The sequence below is a fragment of the Alternaria burnsii genome (genome assembly GCF_013036055.1).
Source record: "Alternaria burnsii strain CBS107.38 chromosome Unknown 753, whole genome shotgun sequence".
NCBI lineage: Eukaryota > Fungi > Ascomycota > Dothideomycetes > Pleosporales > Pleosporaceae > Alternaria > Alternaria burnsii.
The window spans coordinates 1,007,177-1,025,343 of NW_024066118.1; the positions used below are offsets into that span (position 1 = coordinate 1,007,177).

At 51.1% G+C, this 18,167-nt stretch overlaps 6 protein-coding genes across 6 annotated transcripts; 4 read left to right on the forward strand and 2 right to left on the reverse strand.

Annotated features, from left to right (window-relative positions):
• Positions 1 to 674: 674 nt before the first annotated feature.
• Positions 675 to 5,573, forward strand: GT037_008438 (multidrug resistance abc; the record flags this gene model as incomplete). Its single annotated transcript, XM_038933485.1, has 4 exons — positions 675 to 1,404; positions 1,457 to 3,565; positions 3,623 to 5,243; positions 5,300 to 5,573. The coding sequence occupies 4 exons, from the start codon at positions 675 to 677 to the stop codon at positions 5,571 to 5,573; spliced, it is 4,734 nt and encodes a 1,577-aa protein (XP_038784150.1).
• Positions 5,574 to 5,951: 378 nt separating this feature from the next.
• GT037_008439 (uncharacterized protein) lies at positions 5,952 to 7,349 on the reverse strand (the record flags this gene model as incomplete). The annotated part of the gene is made up of 1 exon (XM_038933486.1): positions 5,952 to 7,349. One exon carries the CDS (start codon positions 7,347 to 7,349, stop codon positions 5,952 to 5,954), a length of 1,398 nt encoding a protein of 465 aa, XP_038784151.1.
• A 1,434-nt stretch (positions 7,350 to 8,783) lies between these two features.
• Positions 8,784 to 9,758, forward strand: GT037_008440 (nadp-dependent mannitol dehydrogenase; the record flags this gene model as incomplete). The annotated part of the gene is made up of 3 exons (XM_038933487.1): positions 8,784 to 9,338; positions 9,392 to 9,505; positions 9,558 to 9,758. 3 exons carry the CDS (start codon positions 8,784 to 8,786, stop codon positions 9,756 to 9,758), a joined length of 870 nt encoding a protein of 289 aa, XP_038784152.1.
• Positions 9,759 to 10,041: 283 nt separating this feature from the next.
• Positions 10,042 to 10,554, forward strand: GT037_008441 (uncharacterized protein; the record flags this gene model as incomplete). Its single annotated transcript, XM_038933488.1, has 1 exon — positions 10,042 to 10,554. One exon carries the CDS (start codon positions 10,042 to 10,044, stop codon positions 10,552 to 10,554), a length of 513 nt encoding a protein of 170 aa, XP_038784153.1.
• Positions 10,555 to 11,326: 772 nt separating this feature from the next.
• On the forward strand, positions 11,327 to 14,429 carry GT037_008442 (uncharacterized protein; the record flags this gene model as incomplete). The annotated part of the gene is made up of 6 exons (XM_038933489.1): positions 11,327 to 11,751; positions 11,805 to 12,204; positions 12,499 to 12,624; positions 12,679 to 12,815; positions 12,867 to 14,026; positions 14,152 to 14,429. The coding sequence occupies 6 exons, from the start codon at positions 11,327 to 11,329 to the stop codon at positions 14,427 to 14,429; spliced, it is 2,526 nt and encodes an 841-aa protein (XP_038784154.1).
• A 331-nt stretch (positions 14,430 to 14,760) lies between these two features.
• Positions 14,761 to 17,157, reverse strand: GT037_008443 (uncharacterized protein; the record flags this gene model as incomplete). The annotated part of the gene is made up of 5 exons (XM_038933490.1): positions 14,761 to 15,515; positions 15,565 to 16,148; positions 16,201 to 16,560; positions 16,610 to 16,722; positions 16,771 to 17,157. The coding sequence occupies 5 exons, from the start codon at positions 17,155 to 17,157 to the stop codon at positions 14,761 to 14,763; spliced, it is 2,199 nt and encodes a 732-aa protein (XP_038784155.1).
• Positions 17,158 to 18,167: the final 1,010 nt, after the last annotated feature.

Genomic DNA, 18,167 nt, shown 5'->3' on the forward strand with positions numbered 1-18,167 from the left:
CCATAGGCGAGGATTCGCTTTCTCTTTCGCTTATCTTAGAGGGCAAATGGACTAGGTGTGAGCTTAGCCAAGCCTTAGAGTAAGCCCCGGGCTTTAATCGGACGAACAAGCTCGGATCATGGCGCTGTATACAGGCTGTAGACCATGCAGATTCCACAGCCGTGGTAGCTGGAGAGTGCTGCCTGGGGGTGCGACATCAGAGGAGCCGCATGGAAACGGCGATCGTCGACCGCCGCAACGCAACTTGTCCGATGATAATTCTCGAAACGACAGTGGCGGACAGAGAATGAGTCCAATTCGCGTCACCGTAGTCTCCTCGCTCTGATTGGCTGTTAGTCTGATGGATATCGTATGCACCGTATCCGAGGGGATACGCTAGCTGTTCTCGATGCAAGCGAAGCCCAGCGCCCCGGGCAGGCAGGCCATCCGTCTCCGGTTTGCAAGCCAAGCCGTCAGTCCGCCGCCCGCTGGACCAAATCCTTTACTGGGGCCGCCTGGGCTGTCCTCATTAGCTGCGCCTACCTTTATTATTACCTACCTCAATCCCCCGGTCTTGTCGTTGTTGTTCTTACCATACAACCTCTACTACTACTACCTTTTTAATACTTGTCCTTCTTTCCGTTTCCCTTATACCTGACTAATACCGGCCATCAAGTGGCGATCTCTCGCCCAACATGTCCTTAGTCGGGAACTTTACCTCCAACTATGATCGGGAGGCTGTATCCGGCGGCGTTCCACCACCAGAGATGGGTGGCAGACGACCTTCAAACTACAACGACAACGAGCAAGCTGCCGAGTCAGATGCTTCAACCATAGCAGCTGCCGAGAACTCACCACCAAGGAGCAACAACCAATATGCCGACCAAAAGGATGGATCTTACAACACACACGACGCGGACGAAATCGCCGAGGCTAATAGGAGAGAAGAGGCTGTTCACGCACTTGCCCGACGACTTACCTCGCAAAGTCAAATGTCTTCAGCCAACCAGAACCCTTTCAACGCAGAACCAAACTCTTCGCTAGACCCCAATGGCGAGCACTTTAATGCACGAGCATGGACAAAGGCTATGCTTAACCTCCAGTTGAACGACGAAAATGCACCACCCACACGAACTGCTGGTGTTTCTTTCCGCGACCTCAACGTTCACGGTTTCGGAGCCGACACTGATTACCAAAAGAGTGTTGGTAACGTGTGGCTGGATGGACCTGGACTCGTCAAGAAAGTCATGGGTAACAAGGGTCGCAAGATTAACATTCTGCAACACTGCGATGGTCTGGTCGAGGCTGGCGAGATGTTGGTTGTTCTTGGACCTCCTGGATCTGGTTGCTCGACTTTCCTCAAGACTATCACTGGAGAGACACACGGCTTCTTCGTTGACGAACGCTCGCACATTAACTACCAGGGTACGTTTGCCATTGAAGTGATATAGTAGCCCCCTTTACTGACTACGATCAGGTGTCAGCCCAAAGCTTATGAACAAGAACTACCGGGGTGAAGCCATCTACACTGCCGAAGTCGATGTTCATTTTCCCATGATGACCGTTGGAGAGACTCTTTACTTTGCTGCTCAGGCACGTCGCCCGAGGAACATCCCTGGTGGCGTCAGTGTACAGCAATTTGCTGAGCACCAGCGCGATGTCATCATGGCCCTGTACGGAATTTCTCACACTATCAACACCCGTGTTGGTAACGACTTCCTCCGTGGTGTATCTGGAGGAGAGCGAAAGCGTGTCACTATCGCTGAAGCTTCCCTCAGCAGAGCGCCACTGCAAGCTTGGGATAACTCCACCAGAGGTCTCGACTCCGCAAACGCCATCGAGTTCTGCAAAACCCTCCGCATGGAAACCGAGATCAACGGCACCACTGCCTGCGTTGCCATCTACCAGGCGCCCCAGGCTGCCTACGACCTCTTCGACAAGGCACTCGTGCTCTACGAGGGTCGCCAGATCTTCTTTGGAAAGACCACTGAGGCGAGGGCCTTCTTCGTCAACATGGGTTTCCACTGCCCCGACCGTCAAACCGATGCCGATTTCTTGACTTCCATGACCAGTCCTTTGGAGCGCATCGTTCGCGAGGGCTTCGAGGACCGTGTTCCTCGCACCCCTGACGAGTTCGCGCAGCGCTGGTTGGAGTCTCCTGAGCGAGCAGCTCTTCTACGCGACATTGAAGCCTACGAGCAGAAGTACCCCATCGGTGGCGAGGCTGCCGAGCGCTTCAAGGAGTCACGCCAGCTTCAGAAGGCCAAGGGTCAGCGTGAGAAGTCGCCTTACACTCTCTCATACGTCCAGCAAGTCAAGCTTTGCTTGTGGAGAGGTTTCGTTCGCTTGAAGGCAGATCCCAGTATCACCGTCACCCAACTCGTCGCCAACTCCATCATGGCCCTCATCATCTCGTCCGTCTTCTACAACCTCCCATCGACCACTTCCAGTTTCTACTCTCGCTCCGCTCTTCTCTTCTTTGCTATCCTGATGAACGCCTTCGGTTCCGCCCTCGAGATTCTGACCCTTTACGCTCAACGTCCCATTGTCGAAAAGCACTCGCGCTACGCCTTGTACCACCCGTCCGCCGAGGCCTTTGCCAGTATGTTGACCGATATGCCGTACAAGATTGTCAACGCCATCACCTTCAACTTGATCCTGTATTTCATGACGAACCTTCGACGAGAACCCGGAAATTTCTTCTTCTTCATCCTGATTTCCTTCACATTGACGCTCGTCATGTCCATGTTTTTCCGTTCCATTGCCGCTTGCTCTCGCTCCCTTGTCCAGGCTTTGGCACCCGCCGCCATCCTCATCTTGGGTCTCGTCATGTACACTGGTTTTGCCATTCCTCCTAACTACATGTTGGGTTGGTCCAAGTGGATCCGTTACATCAACCCTGTCAGTTACGGTTTTGAGGCCCTCATGGTGAACGAATTCCACAACAGGAATTTTGAGTGCAACGACTTCATCCCATCAGGTGCTAGCTACAGTGACGTCTCTGGCCTTCAACAAGCCTGCAGGACTATTGGATCTGTTCCTGGACAGCCATTCGTCAACGGCGATGATTACATCAACTCGGCCTTCAACTACTATGCGAAGAACAAGTGGCGCAACTTCGGTATCATGTGGGCCTTCATGTTTGGTCTCATGGGCGTCTACCTCGTTGGTACTGAGTTAATCACTGCTAAGAAGTCCAAGGGTGAAGTTCTTGTCTTCCGTCGTGGCCACAAGGCAGCTGCCCCGAAGAGCAAGTCTGAAGAAGATCTTGAGGCCGCCGTTCCCGGACGTAACGTCACTGCCCAGAACGATTCCGACAACATTGCCATCATCGAACGCCAAACCGCCATCTTCCAATGGGAGGACGTCTGCTACGACATCACAATCAAGAAGGAGCCCCGCCGTATTCTTGACCATGTTGACGGATGGGTCAAGCCCGGTACTTTGACTGCGCTCATGGGTGTCTCTGGTGCCGGTAAAACGACGCTTCTCGACTGCTTGGCTACACGTACCACTATGGGTGTCATTACCGGTCAAATGTTGGTCGACGGCAAGCCTCGCGATGACTCTTTCCAGCGCAAGACAGGTATGTTTTCCTTGTACTATTCCCCTTTCTGCAACCGTCTGCTAACGTCATGTCCAGGTTACGCTCAACAGCAAGATCTTCATCTATCCACCTCGACTGTCCGTGAAGCCCTTACCTTCTCCGCCGTTCTCCGTCAGCCAGCCCACGTCTCTCGTCAAGAGAAGGTCGAATACGTCGAGGAGGTCATCAAGCTTCTGGAGATGACCGAATACGCTGACGCCGTCGTCGGTGTCCCTGGTGAAGGTCTCAACGTCGAGCAGCGAAAGCGTCTTACTATCGGTGTTGAACTAGCTGCAAAGCCCGCTCTTCTTCTCTTCTTGGACGAACCCACCTCTGGACTGGACTCTCAAACATCTTGGGCTATTCTCGATCTTCTGGACAAGCTCAAGAAGAACGGCCAGGCTATTCTTTGCACTATCCATCAGCCTAGTGCTATGTTGTTCCAACGTTTCGATCGTCTCCTGTTCCTGGCCCGTGGTGGACGTACTGTCTACTACGGAGAGGTCGGTGAAAACTCCAAGATTCTGGTCGACTACTTTGTCCGCAACGGAGGTCATCCTTGCCCGCCTGCCGCTAACCCTGCTGAATGGATGTTGGAAGTCATTGGTGCCGCTCCCGGTTCACACACAGACATTGACTGGCACCAGACCTGGCGCAACTCTGAGGAGTTCCGTGAAGTCAAACGCCACCTTGCTGAACTCAAATCCGAACGTGGCCAGGCTGAAGCTCTCCAGCGTACTTTGTCTGCTCAGAAGCGCGAGGACAAGGCTGCCTTCCGCGAGTTTGCCGCTCCTTTTCCTGTTCAACTCCGCGAGACCATGATCCGTGTCTTTCAGCAATACTGGCGCACACCCTCGTACATCTACTCCAAGACCTTCCTCTGTGTTCTTTCGGCTCTCTTCATCGGCTTCTCGCTCTTCCAGATGCCCAACACTCAGACGGGTCTCCAGAACCAAATGTTCGGTATCTTCATGTTGATGACAATCTTCGGTCAGTTGGTCCAGCAGATCATGCCTCACTTCGTCACCCAGCGTGCTTTGTACGAGGTCCGCGAACGTCCTTCCAAAGCGTACTCGTGGAAGGCATTTATGATTTCTAACATCGTTGTCGAACTTCCCTGGAACTCCCTCATGGCTGTGCTCATCTTCTTCTGCTGGTACTACCCTATTGGCCTGTACAAGAACGCAGAGTATACCGACGCCGTCGCCCTCCGTGGCTTCCAGCTCTTCCTCTTCACGTGGATGTTCTTGCTCTTCACTTCCACATTCACGCATATGGTCATCGCTGGTCTCGACTCCGCTGAGACTGGTGGTAACTTGGCCAACTTGATGTTCTCGCTCTGCCTCATCTTCTGTGGTGTCCTCGCTCAGCCCTCTACGTTCCCTCGATTCTGGATCTTCATGTACCGTCTTTCGCCCTTTACGTACATGGTGTCTGGCATGCTGTCTGTTGGTCTTGCCAACAGTGTAGTCGAATGCGCGCAAAACGAGTTGATTCACTTCAACCCTCGCCCGAACCAAACTTGCGGTGAATACATCGCGGACTGGAAAGCGTTGGCTGGCGGCAAGATGCTCAACCCCGACGCAACCGAAAACTGCAACTTCTGCGCCATTGAGGACACCAACGTCTTCCTTGCCAGTATCTCTTCCAGCTACTCCACCGTATGGCGCAACTTTGGGTAAGCCAACCTTCTCTGACATGCTTGAATGAACCATCACTGACTCCCTTTCGCAGTATCCTCTGGGCCTACGTCATTTTCAACGTCGCTGCCGCTCTCCTCCTCTACTACCTTGTCCGCGTACCCAAGACCAAGAAGGACAAGAAAGACAAGAAGGAGGTCGGTGGACACAGTGGCGCCGTCAAGGAGGAGAGGCTTGACCAACCTTCGCACGTTGGTAGCAGCCGCAACTCAAACGCCGATGGTGAGAAGAATGTTGAGACCGCAAGATACGCTTCCATCACTGGCGCCAACACACCACCAGTCCAAGAGATCTCAGAGAAGGCATAAGCACAACGCTCAACCGCCTTGTCATTTTTTGTCTCTCATTTGGCTTTTTTGATAGATGTTTCCGCTGATATCGGCCTTATACCTTTTCAAGACTTAGATCTACTGTTTCTCATACGCTCAAGCGCTGAGCACACTCAACAAGCATTTCTTGTTTTTCACTTCTTACATGTATGTACATACACTCACCTAATCCAACAATGGTCCGCTTGCCAACTTGCGTACCATTATGTTGATATGACTGGAATATGACTGGAACTTCAAAATGCTTGGGCTCTAACATGATGTGTTTGTGAATGTGAAGTATAGCCAGCTGCCAGGATGCATTATGTTATTTTGAGACAACTAGTGGAATTGACCACCGTTCTTGGCAATGTTCATCTAAGCAACAGTATCAGACTCTGTATGAGCGAGCAATCCAGCACCTTCATCCCGGCTATGCCCAACACTTCTCCATATATGGCCTTCTGTGCGTCCAGTCCTCCGATCTTCAATCCTTCTCGCAACCACAAAGCCCCAGTGCCATGCTAGTCCAGTGACGAAACCAACTGCGTCATTCTTGAAGGTAAGAAGAGCAGCCACAGTGACAAGCATGACCATCCACCTATCCTTCCTATCCCGCTCATCGAGGTCCTTGACTCTCTTGCCGTCCCATGTCATGTCTCTGTCCAACACACGAAGATCGCGAGCGTCCGTGTTGATGCTCTCACCGACCTTGGCTAGTTCCACGCCAGCAGCAAGAACTAAGACACCGAGTAGTGCCTTGGGGATGCTGTGAAGCACACCAATAATGGCTGATGATTTCCAGAAGGCGACAAGACCGAGTACGAATTTGATGATTCCTAGAAAGATGATACTAGAGCCACTGCGCGCGCCGAACCTGAACTGACCCGCTAGTCCTCCGGAGCCGTGACAGGCGGGCATGGCTCCGAACCAGCAACCTACGAGATTGATCGCAGCGACGGAAATGCCTAGCTCGGTAACCGTAGGTGCAGCTGGGTACGGTGGGGAAGGCAGGAGGTCAGACGCGAGCGCTGATGCTGCGATGACAGAATTTAGGAGCGTAAGAGGTAGTTGACCTAGAGATGCGGTTGTCGTTGCTTTCACAAAATCCTTGCCAGAGGGATGAAGAATGGGAATCGCGGCACGTGGCACATGGACATCTTCGCTTTGTGGAGACGCAAATGATAATAGGATACCCGCTATGAAGATGATCATAGCATATGGCACCCTAGGATACGGGAACGTGAACAGTAAGAGGACAACTGCTGCAACCGCCACAAACAGATTATCGCCCCACCAAGGACCTGTCCACTCGAGTGAGGAAAGTAGCTTCGTTCCGGTGCTCAAGCACAGCGATAGACCTGCTCCTACTTGGATTCCTTTGACCACTGGGATAGGTGTAACGCGGTTCGCCCAGTTGATCAGGCCCAGGATACTGAACACGCCTACTAAGCCCGCAACAACAAGACCTGCGGCGGCGTTCTCTTCCATGGTAAACTGTCGAGCTATAGCTACCGCTGCGATAGCTTTCATGGGCTGCACAGGCAGGGGTATCCCGAACGCAAGGCCTGTCAGGATATTTGCCGCTCCGGTAAATAGTAAAGTCGAGGGTAAGGATATCGAGTTCGTCAAGACCAACGCAGTCATGAGCGGCAACAGAGTTCCGAGGTCGCCCAGCGAGCCGGAAAGCTCTGCCAAAGGTTGCGATTTAATCGTCTCGACATTATGTATCTGGGTGCGGCGAAAGCGTCGCATCGAGTTCCGTAAGAAAGACATGAGGTTTGCGCAGGTAAACAAGCAACCGCTAAAATGCAATGGAAATGGCGAACAGAGGAAAGAAAAGAGATCTAGGGTTGCTGTATCATGATGAGAGAGGTGTGTCGTTGCGAGAAGGTGGGATGCAGACGCGGCGGGTCCCGGAGACGACTCGTATGCTCGATAAGCTCATGCGCACGCGGAAGAAAGACGTCACTCAGCCTCGTCGCTATGGGTCTCGTGCGCGCACACCGCCTGCAGCAGTACAACGTGACAACACACACGACCTGCAGGGCTGTCTTGAACGAGCGATTATGCATTGTCGCTGTCTCCACGTAAATCGACGGTTGCTGCGGAACTTACTGTATAGAGTAACTTGAAGCTCCATGTGGCTTGCATGAAGGGGCACAGCGGGCACAGCTGCATTGAGCGATCATTGGTCAGACCGCTATCTGCTAGTCTGCGGCTGGGTGGAAAAGGGCACGAAAGGGCAGAGACAATCGATGGTTTTCTCCAAACTTGCCTAATGAGGATTTATCGAGTAGCACAAGCCAAGGGCGCGAGGGGCACCGAGGGGCACCGGATCCTGACTGTAATCGATGGTTTTCCATCACTTACCCAACACGGCGGTTTCAGAAACTGGGGTACAGGGTACGAGGGTATGCACTGTGGGATGCGATGCAGTGCAGTGCAGTGCAGTGATAGACGAACCCTGAGAAGTTATCAGGCGGTATATTCGGGAGTGAGTATGCGGGGGACGAAGAGGACTGAATAACAGTCGTACAGCAATCCACGCAGCTCCTACTCTACCTATTCCCCTGCATTCCGTTGCCGCATGCCTGTCAAATGTCAGTACGAAACAAGTGAGGAAAGAATAGAGCCCGGCAGTTCTACTCACAGGTTCGAGCAGGTAGGAGCAAAGTTGTATTCCTGCACACACCTAATAAATCAGAAAGTAGGCTCAGAGTCTTCGTTCTATCCACAATTTACACTCGCAAAGAACTTTGAGATCTGCTTCAGATATCTGTTCGTGTTCCGACTTGCGCGACGACAGTTAAAAAGAATACCTTTCTTGATTCGGCAGCTACACGCGCAACTAGATACTCCACCATGCCCACGACTTCGGCCTTCTTGGCAGCGGTTAGTGCTGCTTGTTTGGCCAAACTGTGCAACGTCTGAACCCTGAGCGAAGTCCGGTCCCGCAATTGAGCCATCAACACCAACATCCGTCCACACATGCGCCTTGTTGAAGCAGTGACAATGAAATCTCAACCCATCAGTTCCACAAATGGAACTGTACTATCGGATGTGGGGAACACACGCGTCGATGTGCACCCCATGGGTTCGGCATACATAGAAGCTGCTGTCGCCTTGTCGTTCCTTAACACTCCGTATTGAGATCCTCCCCTACAGCGACTTTCAATTTCGAAAAAGGCCAACTCTCCGAACACTAAAATGAGTCCATCAGCCATCAGTAGCGTCGCTAGCGCACTCACTTCCTCTACAACGTCAGCGACGGCACAAACACCAGCACTCTTCTCGCTCGCAGGAAAGACAGTCGCTATCACAGGAGGCGGACGTGGACTCGGAATAACTCTTGCTTTCGCTGTGGTAGAAGCTGGTGGACATGCGGCTTGTCTGGACATCCTCCCAGAGCCAAGCAACACAGAGTGGCAGGCATTGACGAAGCTTGCCAACCAACTCGGTACCTCAGCGACATACCGCAGATGCGACGTCACTAGCGAAGCGGAGGTTACCCAAGTTCTAGAGGAGATATCAAAAGAGGGAGACGAGCGAGGTGCACCACTCAACGGTATGGTCGCATGCGCGGGTATCCAACAAAGGGTACCAGCGCTCGATTATGAAGCCTCGGACTTTGAGCGTATGCTTCGCGTGAATGTGGTAGGCGCGTTCATATCGGTTAAGAGGGCAGCGAGGATATTGAAAGAAAAGGGTACTGGTGGCTCAATTGTGCTCATCGCTAGCATGTCGGGTCAGGTTGCGAACAGGGTAAGGACTTCTCCATCAGCTGGATGCATTAGTGGATCTAACCACAATCTCAGGGTCTCACCTGCACAGCCTACAATGCCAGCAAATCAGCTGTGCATCAAATGTGTCGCTCGCTAGCGCAGGAATGGGGTCAATACGGCATTCGGGTGAACACGCTTTCGCCAGGTGTAAGGTTTTTCGCATCCCATTATATGGGAACTTTACTAATTGGATACGCAGTACATTCGTACTGCGATGACCGACGAACTCCTCGCAGCGGATCCAGATGTAGAGAAGACATGGATGGCCGGCGCTTTACTTGGAAAACTTGGCGTACCAGATGACTTCAAAGCCCCAGCGGTGTTCTTATTAGCGGAAGGCAGTCGGTTCATGACCGGCGCCGACCTGAGAGTGGATGGCGGTCATTGCGCGTCGGCGTAAAGCTCTCAATAAAATGCTATCACAATTATATCCATCAACTCCAGTAGGTCAGACCCAGACCCTCTTCTCTACCATATGCAGCCATAAGCGATACCTAGGTGGATTGTTACAACCACGGTACGCTATACCAGCATATGGCAAACCCACAATACGGGAATTCGACTTCTTAATAAATCGTCTCTTTCGATTTTATCTTCCTCATTTTACATCTTACATCTTACAAAAAACAAGTGCGTCTTCACAAGCATAATACAACTACAATCCAGCCATGTCCACCAACAACATGAACGAGCCGAACCATCCCCCACCATCTTACAGCATTCTCGATTCAACTTCCAACACCACTTTCAATCCATCCACATACACCACTCCAGGTCCGCCTCCTTATACCGCTTCCGATCTGCCTCCCTACACTACTTCTGCACCACGTGTTCAGAACAGACCGAACCCACTCTCCACACACATCGAATATCTTCCCGTTACTCCTAGCCTCTTCCACGCTTCCCTTCATTCAGTATACCATACATATGGAAGCAACGATATCGAGTCTGGATTAAACACAGAGGCCACTCCGCCGGATCGCTCATTGGGAGCTCATCAAACGGACCAAACATCGACGACCCAGTACTTATTGAGCAGGGACATGGCTTCGGACTTGTCGTCGGTTAAGCAAAGGTGGATGTATTTATTGGCTGTCGTGCTCTGTTCGTGTGTCGTCTTCACAAGCATCGTCTTCGTCGTCATCCTCGTCCGTTATGATAGGGATCAAGCACGAAGGATCGGTAGTATCAGGTGATCGGATGGGGTAGATTGGGAGTGCTTTGTGGTGTGCCATTCTGTAGGTTTGTACTTACAAGTTTTTTGAACCGACAACGGGTAGTGGATCCTTACTTCTCACCAGGGTATTTTGAACTTGTAGATTTAGGCATCTAACTATTGGAAGTTTGTTGTAGCCGTCTCAGATCTTTGACGCTCCCCAGAATTTGTGTTTTCCTGAATACTTCTCAGTCCAATCGTATTGCGGTCGCTTGAGTAGAGTTGTTCCGCCCGGTTATTTGTGGCCATGTAAGCTCTATCCCCCTCGGAACGCAATTAACAACACGATTTCATCTTAGTGGAATGGTAAGAAGACCATGAGATTAGCTTTAGAACGAAGCAAGGTGTAGATTGTCGAGCCCCGTCGAAACTTATCTATCCACCACAATTGAGGTTCGTGTAGGAGAATGACGTCACCCTTACACTTGTGCTGAGGGAATCCGCTGTACAGTCCGGTCCTTACCGTTTCGCACCACACCATCTTGGTGTTTGTATCCAGCCTGGCAGAGAGCCTTGATGCCGACCGTGTTGGCTTGGCTTATAGTTCCTCAGCGTACACGTAGCTAAGTCAGGCTGAAAGCACACAAGGCTGAGAATGTCCAAGGCTGAGCCGATCCCCGCACTGTTGTCCCCAATGAGTGGCCATCTGCGATAGGTCGCATAACCGTGCTGCGCCTCCAGGCAGAAAGAACCATCTTGCCTGTTTCCTGGTTGTCGCTTCATCCCACCTTCTGACTTTGCGTACGCCCCTCATGGCCGAAGTGGCCGGGACCATCTTTGGTGTCATTTCTCTCTCCATTCAGCTGTTTGACAAATTTAACACGTACACCAACAGCGTCAAAGATGCGAGGAGGAAGGCTGAACAGATCACCGGCGAACTGGACATACTGGTGAGCCTTCTTGAGAATCTGGAGACCATCGTTAGCAGACTGGACCCTACTACATCCACCGCATTGACTAGGAACAGCATCCAAGAATGTGCACGGGCTGTTGAGGTGATCAGATCGAGACTCGGAGACGCCCCGGCAGTGAAAGGCTCTGTCAGGTTCTGGACACGTTCTAGGAACGTCATCAAGCGACTGACATATCCCTTCAAAGAGAGCGATATCAAGTACTGGAAAGATGTTCTGGCTAGCATCCAACAGAGCCTGCAGACCGCGTTACTAGCGTCGCAAACGTACTGGACCTCCCCGTATACGTCGTAACGATATCTGAGCTAACCTTTCCTAGCGATCAGCAGCAACGATATTTCACGACTCTACAGGCACAGCTTGATCAGCTCTCCCTCAATACAAGTGCTGGAATTCAGATGATCCTGGATCAGCAGCGACACGCCAAAAGTCTAGCTGAACAGACCATAGGCCAGCATGCAGGCGTAGAGGTCTCTAGCTACCGAAGACACGAGGGATCAGTCCAATTCTTCCTCCAGGACTATGATCGTTCTTCTACTCAGAACACGTCATTCGACTCTCACTCTCAGATTAGTTCCAAAACCGGAAGACGTCATGTTATCTCTGGGTCGCTACTGCCAATTTCTGCAATAGACCTAGAAGAAGATATCACGGATTTTCGAAATATCGAGCGAAGAATACGACCAAACCGTCTGCAATTGAGAAAGAAGCCAGGTTATGTTAATTCATGCACATGCCGCCAACGCCATCAAAAGAAACAGTTTGTGCGACCACCGTTTGTGGTGTCGCGAAATGAAGTGCACTTCCATGATCCCAGTTGTCCACTCTGGATACCTGGGATCCACGACCTAAAGTTAAGCTTTGGAATGATTTTGTGCTATCTTATCCTTGGGTTGAAGCTTCGCGTGTTCATGACGTTGTCGATTGCAAATGGCACATTTTCGATCAATACAAACCTGTCGGCATGTCGAATAGTCACTGAGAATTCTCCGGCATTCGTGCTAATCTATCAGATGTTAGACGACGACGACCGTTACGCCATTTCACCCATGGATGGCTCTCATGAGCTGGTAAAATTATTTCAAACACGTAAGGCATCACCGCATGACCGCTTGAGAAATGGGACGACGCTTCTACACGTAAGTTTCGATCTAGCTCATTTCAGCATTTGCAAAGATACTAAGGATCTAGAGTATTTCTGCATGGAAGTATCTTTCCGATACCGTATAGGTACTCTCCCGTACGACATTGATAAATATCGATCGGTCGCCGATCACCTACTACGCTACATGTCCTATGCGGATGCATCGGATACCGATGACGATGGCCGGTAAGTTACATGCATAAATTCAATCGATAACGACTAATTGAATGTCTTTAGTACATGCTTAGACTTTGTTGTGCGGGTCTCCAAGTTCGATCATCGATATGTGCCATTTGTCACCGATCTCTTGCAGCATGGGCTGAAAATATCACCAAAAAGCTATCCTATTGATTACATAATCTCTTGGAACCTACTTCCATTCAGTGAGTTTCCGGACTCCTTCATTGGTTGCAGTGATGCAACTGTGGCAGCATTGTTGAGATCAGAAGCGGACTTTAGTAAACTTGTACAAAGAGGCCACCCGGAAGAGGTATCGAAGCAGGAAGAAGGGTCTGAACTCTACAAATTGGTAACTCAGATGGGTTGGGTACGTGGATGCCAGATCCTTGTTGACACAGGCTTCAGGTATGCAACACAAGTACCCGAGGGTTGGGGGAACGGGTCGGATGACTTGGGCTATCGGTGCCTTCTCTTCAAAGCTTTATATTCTCGAAATCAAGAGATGGTAAAGTTCTGGCTTGGAAAACGCGAACATGCTACGAAGGGTTACCTCACAGATATCGGAAACCTACAAAGTGCCTTGGTATGGGCTTCGGAAACGTCAGAAGCAAACATGGCAGAGATCCTTCTTACGAATCTGGTCGAGCAGAGATCCTGGATCCAAGAAACCCTGGAGCTGTATGGTGTCGAGTGTGAATGTGCGATCAGATCAAAAGGTTTACTAGACACCCATACCACTTGTGCACTACGTGCACTCGATGAACAGGGCTTTGAGCCACTACCTTCTTTTCGGCCGACCTTTGAGAACATTTACAGCGTCGAGATGATCTACAACAGCATTTTCTTAGGGGTTAAAGACCCACTACCAACTCTGAACTCTCTGTACGACGCCGGTTTCACAGACATCGCAAAAGTGGATATCAAATGCCGCTGGAACGACCCTCCCTCGCCATTGCACATCGCGATAAAATGCTATTCTTATTACGGTCCTTGGTTTAATTCGTTGTCTAAGTTCTTCGAAATGGTAGATTGGTTTCTCTCCAAGGGAGCAGACCTGACCGATTGCTGGCCGAGATCGAGGATTACTACTTTGCATTTTATCAGCGCAAAAGCAGCTACCCTCTTCAACCCAAGCGTAGGCCAAGCGATTTCAGAAGGCATTTCAGACAACGTCGCAGATCTGTTCCAACATACACTTATAGACGACTGCGAATGCAGTTCGTAGCAAGAGCGGCCGAGGGGGTGGCAAATAGATGGATTGTCACCGAGTTCATCCGGCTCTGTATCTTCTCCTGGTTGGAAATACGCCATACTTGCTGCGATCTTAACAAAATTCTGATAGCTGACGAATCCGAATTCCCGCGTCAACCTCTGAAGCGCTATCTTCCAGACGATTCACGACGAATTCAGGAAGAAGATGCTCATCTTGTGGTTATCTTGGAAGAAATGGTACCTCTTTTCGATGCCCGGTATGACACACACGAAGGCGATCTCCAATCTTTCGTGGACAAGATCCTGCTACCGGAGGTGGAGATCATGCTTCACCGACTGAAGCAAGAGGATGAAGCGTTATATGCCGATGAAAGGCGGGATATGGGGGTTGTAATGGTCAACGAATGAGACAGTGCTGCGTGAGATCGAGGTCGCAATCGGCGTAGATGAAGGGAGCAGGGGGTGGCATATGTCAGCACCGAGACGTACCCTAAGGTATACCCTGTTAATTTCATCAGGATTGTGATGTAGATAACCACGTGTACCTTTTTTGGTTTTTGAGAAAGAAAAAGAAAAACTCAGCAACGACGCTTTGTTTCAGTGACAGAAGCTTCTCTAGAGACGATGTGACGATTGGAGGATGTGTAAAATTATAATGTGATTCAAGTCTCGTCAGACTATCTACCAGCTACAACAAAAGGGGTATATCAATTACAGGAAGAAGATAGTTTTGTTTTGCTTAGTGGAACAGGTCCTGAGCAGCAGCAGCAGTCGCCTGGGCTTGCGCCTTGGCTGCCTCATTAGCAGCAGCCATGGCAGCTGAGAGGTCATTGTCGACCTTCAGCTGGGAAGAGCTGCCAGGACGGTTATCACCAGTTGATTCACGTTCTCCAACCGCAGCTGCAGCAAGGTGTTGCAGTCCGGCCATGTTGGGTTCTAGCGCAGGACTGGCTTGCTCTGGACCAGTATAAGGGGGGGTAGAAGACTTCTTCTTCTGGAGCAATTCCCCAATCGCTGTTTCCCAACCCAGACCATCGGAGCTGCGATGTATGATCTGACCGTTTGACAGCGCATCGTTCATCTCCTTGATGCTTGCGTTTGCCTCAGCTTGCATCTCGGCTCGATCGGCCAGTTCGGTAAGAGACGTAGCCACTAGAGCGGCGAAAATGTGGTGCAAAGGAGTTATCGCGCCGCTTGTCAAATTACTGAGCAGTTCCTTGGTGGCGTCGAAAACTTCCGCAGAAGGTATGTTTTGCAACGAAAGCCGCGCGATGAACACTCTGAGATACTGATGCGCCAAGTGAGGAGGGGAGTTGCGCGTCAAGGTCGTCAGATCGATGGACTGTTTGACTTCGTCTAGTGCCCCGTTGAGATATTCTGATTCTACGGTCCCAGGTTTGAGTGCTGAAAAGGCAAAGGGAGCCGATGATTCCACATTTGGAACACTTCCTGCGCGGTTCACGTAGGCTATTCGGCCGACAATTAAGGCAGTACCTGGAAGGTGTTAGTCAAGTGCTTCTGAAACGCAAAAACTTGTACTTACGGGCAAGGTAGTAGCCGACTTCGCCCAGAGCTGTGTAGTCGTCGCGCGAAAGAGTCCCAGAATACCTTCGAATCATCATGTCCTTTGATCGACTAGAGCCATGGAAGCGATCTAGAATTAATGCAGTCCAATACACGCGACGTGCTGTCTGATATACTTCAAGGTCTTGCTCTTTCATTGTAGCCAATGTCCTCGAGTCGTTGATCGCTGCGTCAGCAATACAGGCTGAGATGCGGCCCAGCAGTCCTGTTGTGCTGCCTATGACGCCTGGGCTCGGTCTGTCAGACGCTGCAGCAAGCAGAATCATTGACTGGCAGTACACCAAATGATTGTAAAACTGTCTTGAGCTGTCTGTGTCGTGGAGGCAATAGTTGGCCGCATCGACAGAAGTAAAGCATTGTTGTAGTAGCTGGTTAAGGCTGATCTCGACAGGCGGCAGAGCCTTCGAGGCAATGGATCGGATGCAGCCTTCTAGTGACAAAAAAAATGCCTCCCGTAGCTTCGACGGACAGTTTGTAAGGCGATTTAATTGCGATTCGTGATGTGGTAAGACAGGTAGTGTGGGGTGAATGATGTTGTAATATCTGAATCAAGAGTTAGTGCCAGGTAAGAATTTCAAGGTGCAGGTATGCGTACGCTTTGAGAATCTCTTCGTGGGAGCCAGTGATCAAGCTGCCACCTAGACTCATGTCTCCAAACGAAGTACGACGATTGCCGTTTAGCGATGATTCTTGGTCTGCTAGCATAGGCAGACCATGTGGGTCTACAGATCCGCTGTTCCCGCGGTCCTGAACGGTCCAGTTGGGTCGGCTGAAAGCGTCGTGGAATCCATCCGTCATCGAGTGAGTTCGCTGGCGCTTGAATTGCGGTGGGCTCTGTGTGTCGGGGAACGACTGGTCACCTAGGGTCCCAAAGTCGAAGTTGTGTGACTGGGCAGGAGGATGATGTATCTGGCTTTCGAGCGAATTGAGTCGGTCGGCTAGCTCCTTGATGTAACTGAACAGTGTGAGCATGCGTACCAAGTTGAGAGAACAAGATGACATACCCTTTGCTAGGTCCGCGCTTCATGGGTTGACGGCTGAACTGACAGCGCGCGCCGGTTCTTTTACAACTAGAGCAAGCTTCCGGGCCGTTCTCACTGGTTGCGTCGCATCGAATCTACACACCGTAAGCGATGTTCGTATGGGAAGAAGAGGCATCGCATACCTTCTTCCTTCGGCATTCGTCGCAGGCACGCGACACCTTGGATCGTTTGCGATTCGGGTCGTTGGGATCATACGGATCGTGATGTCTCTCCATGTTCATGACGTGTTGCGCCATTTGTTGTGGAGAATGCGTTGGGCGTGTCGGTCCTGCGAAGTGCTGATGCGCGCCCATGGCGGGTCCTATGTGAGCCATCTGTTGGTACTGCGGTTGCTGCGGACCGGCTGGATGCATCATGTCCCCACCCTCGCGCAGCTGCTGTAGGTTCTCTTGTAGGCGCAGTTCAGGGTCCGTCAATTGGTGTTGCTGCGCCGGTGGTGTGCCATTCTGATTTGCGTATTGACCTGGTCCTCCGCCCATTTGCGTGTCGGGATCCGCGTAGCCAGCCATTTCTCAGCGCGTCGTTTCCAGGACAACAAGAAAGCAGTCGATGAGAAGTTATCCAGAGCGCCGGTTCAACGTTGTTGCGCGATCGCGCGAGAGGTTCGATGTTGTAAGGCGCGAGGAGCGTGTTGTGTAAGAGGCCGACGAAGAGGGTTGTGCGAGCTTTGCGATTTTTGCGCTAGCGTGGACCATGGCAAGAGAGAGCAGATCATGGTGGACTTGGGTGAATGCGACAACAACATTATGGTGGTTGTAGGTTTACTGAGACACCGAAATGTCTACTACTTGCAGCGTTGATCGGGAGCTACTGACTGGCCGGTGACGACGTGGTCGCTGTTCGGATTATCTCTTCCACCGTACGCGCTTCCGGGACGGCCAGTGGGAGCACCATGCACAGCCATCATCAGAAGTGCCCACACGCTGCAACGGCTGCTGTCATTGCCACTATTAGTGAACTACTGGGTTAATTAGATTTCTGTAATCGTCTTGCAGTGTCGCTGCACAGCATCGATCACGTTCGTCTACCTTGCGCTGGTTCCCACGTGCATATGCTCTGTGCCGACTTCAAACACCTGCACCCTACGGTTAACTCCTGTCCGGGAAGTTCCTAGTGAACTTGTGCATATTTGTAAAAGACGGTATCTTGACCAAAACTGTTGAGGGGTGCAGACTTCTAGAATCACTGCATTCATGCGCTGGACGTCTGCACCACAGCTTTTTTTACCAAAACCTCCATGATCAGGCTAATGTATCCTTTTCAGTGTATAATGCTGACACCGAAATAACCTCATGTCAGACCCGGTGATTACTCCCCTGAGGAGGCTTTCGCAGATCAGCGGCCCTAGAGTCCTACGACACGTGCTATGAATACTTTCGGCGACGGCTGGCTGCAGCATCGGGTCGAGGGCGAGATCACCAAGAGCAGTGCGATACACCGACAAAGTACCATACCCCACGGAGAAGACTATGGGGTTCCGTTTCAAAAACATCATGCCAACCCTATGCCCAGCGGTTCT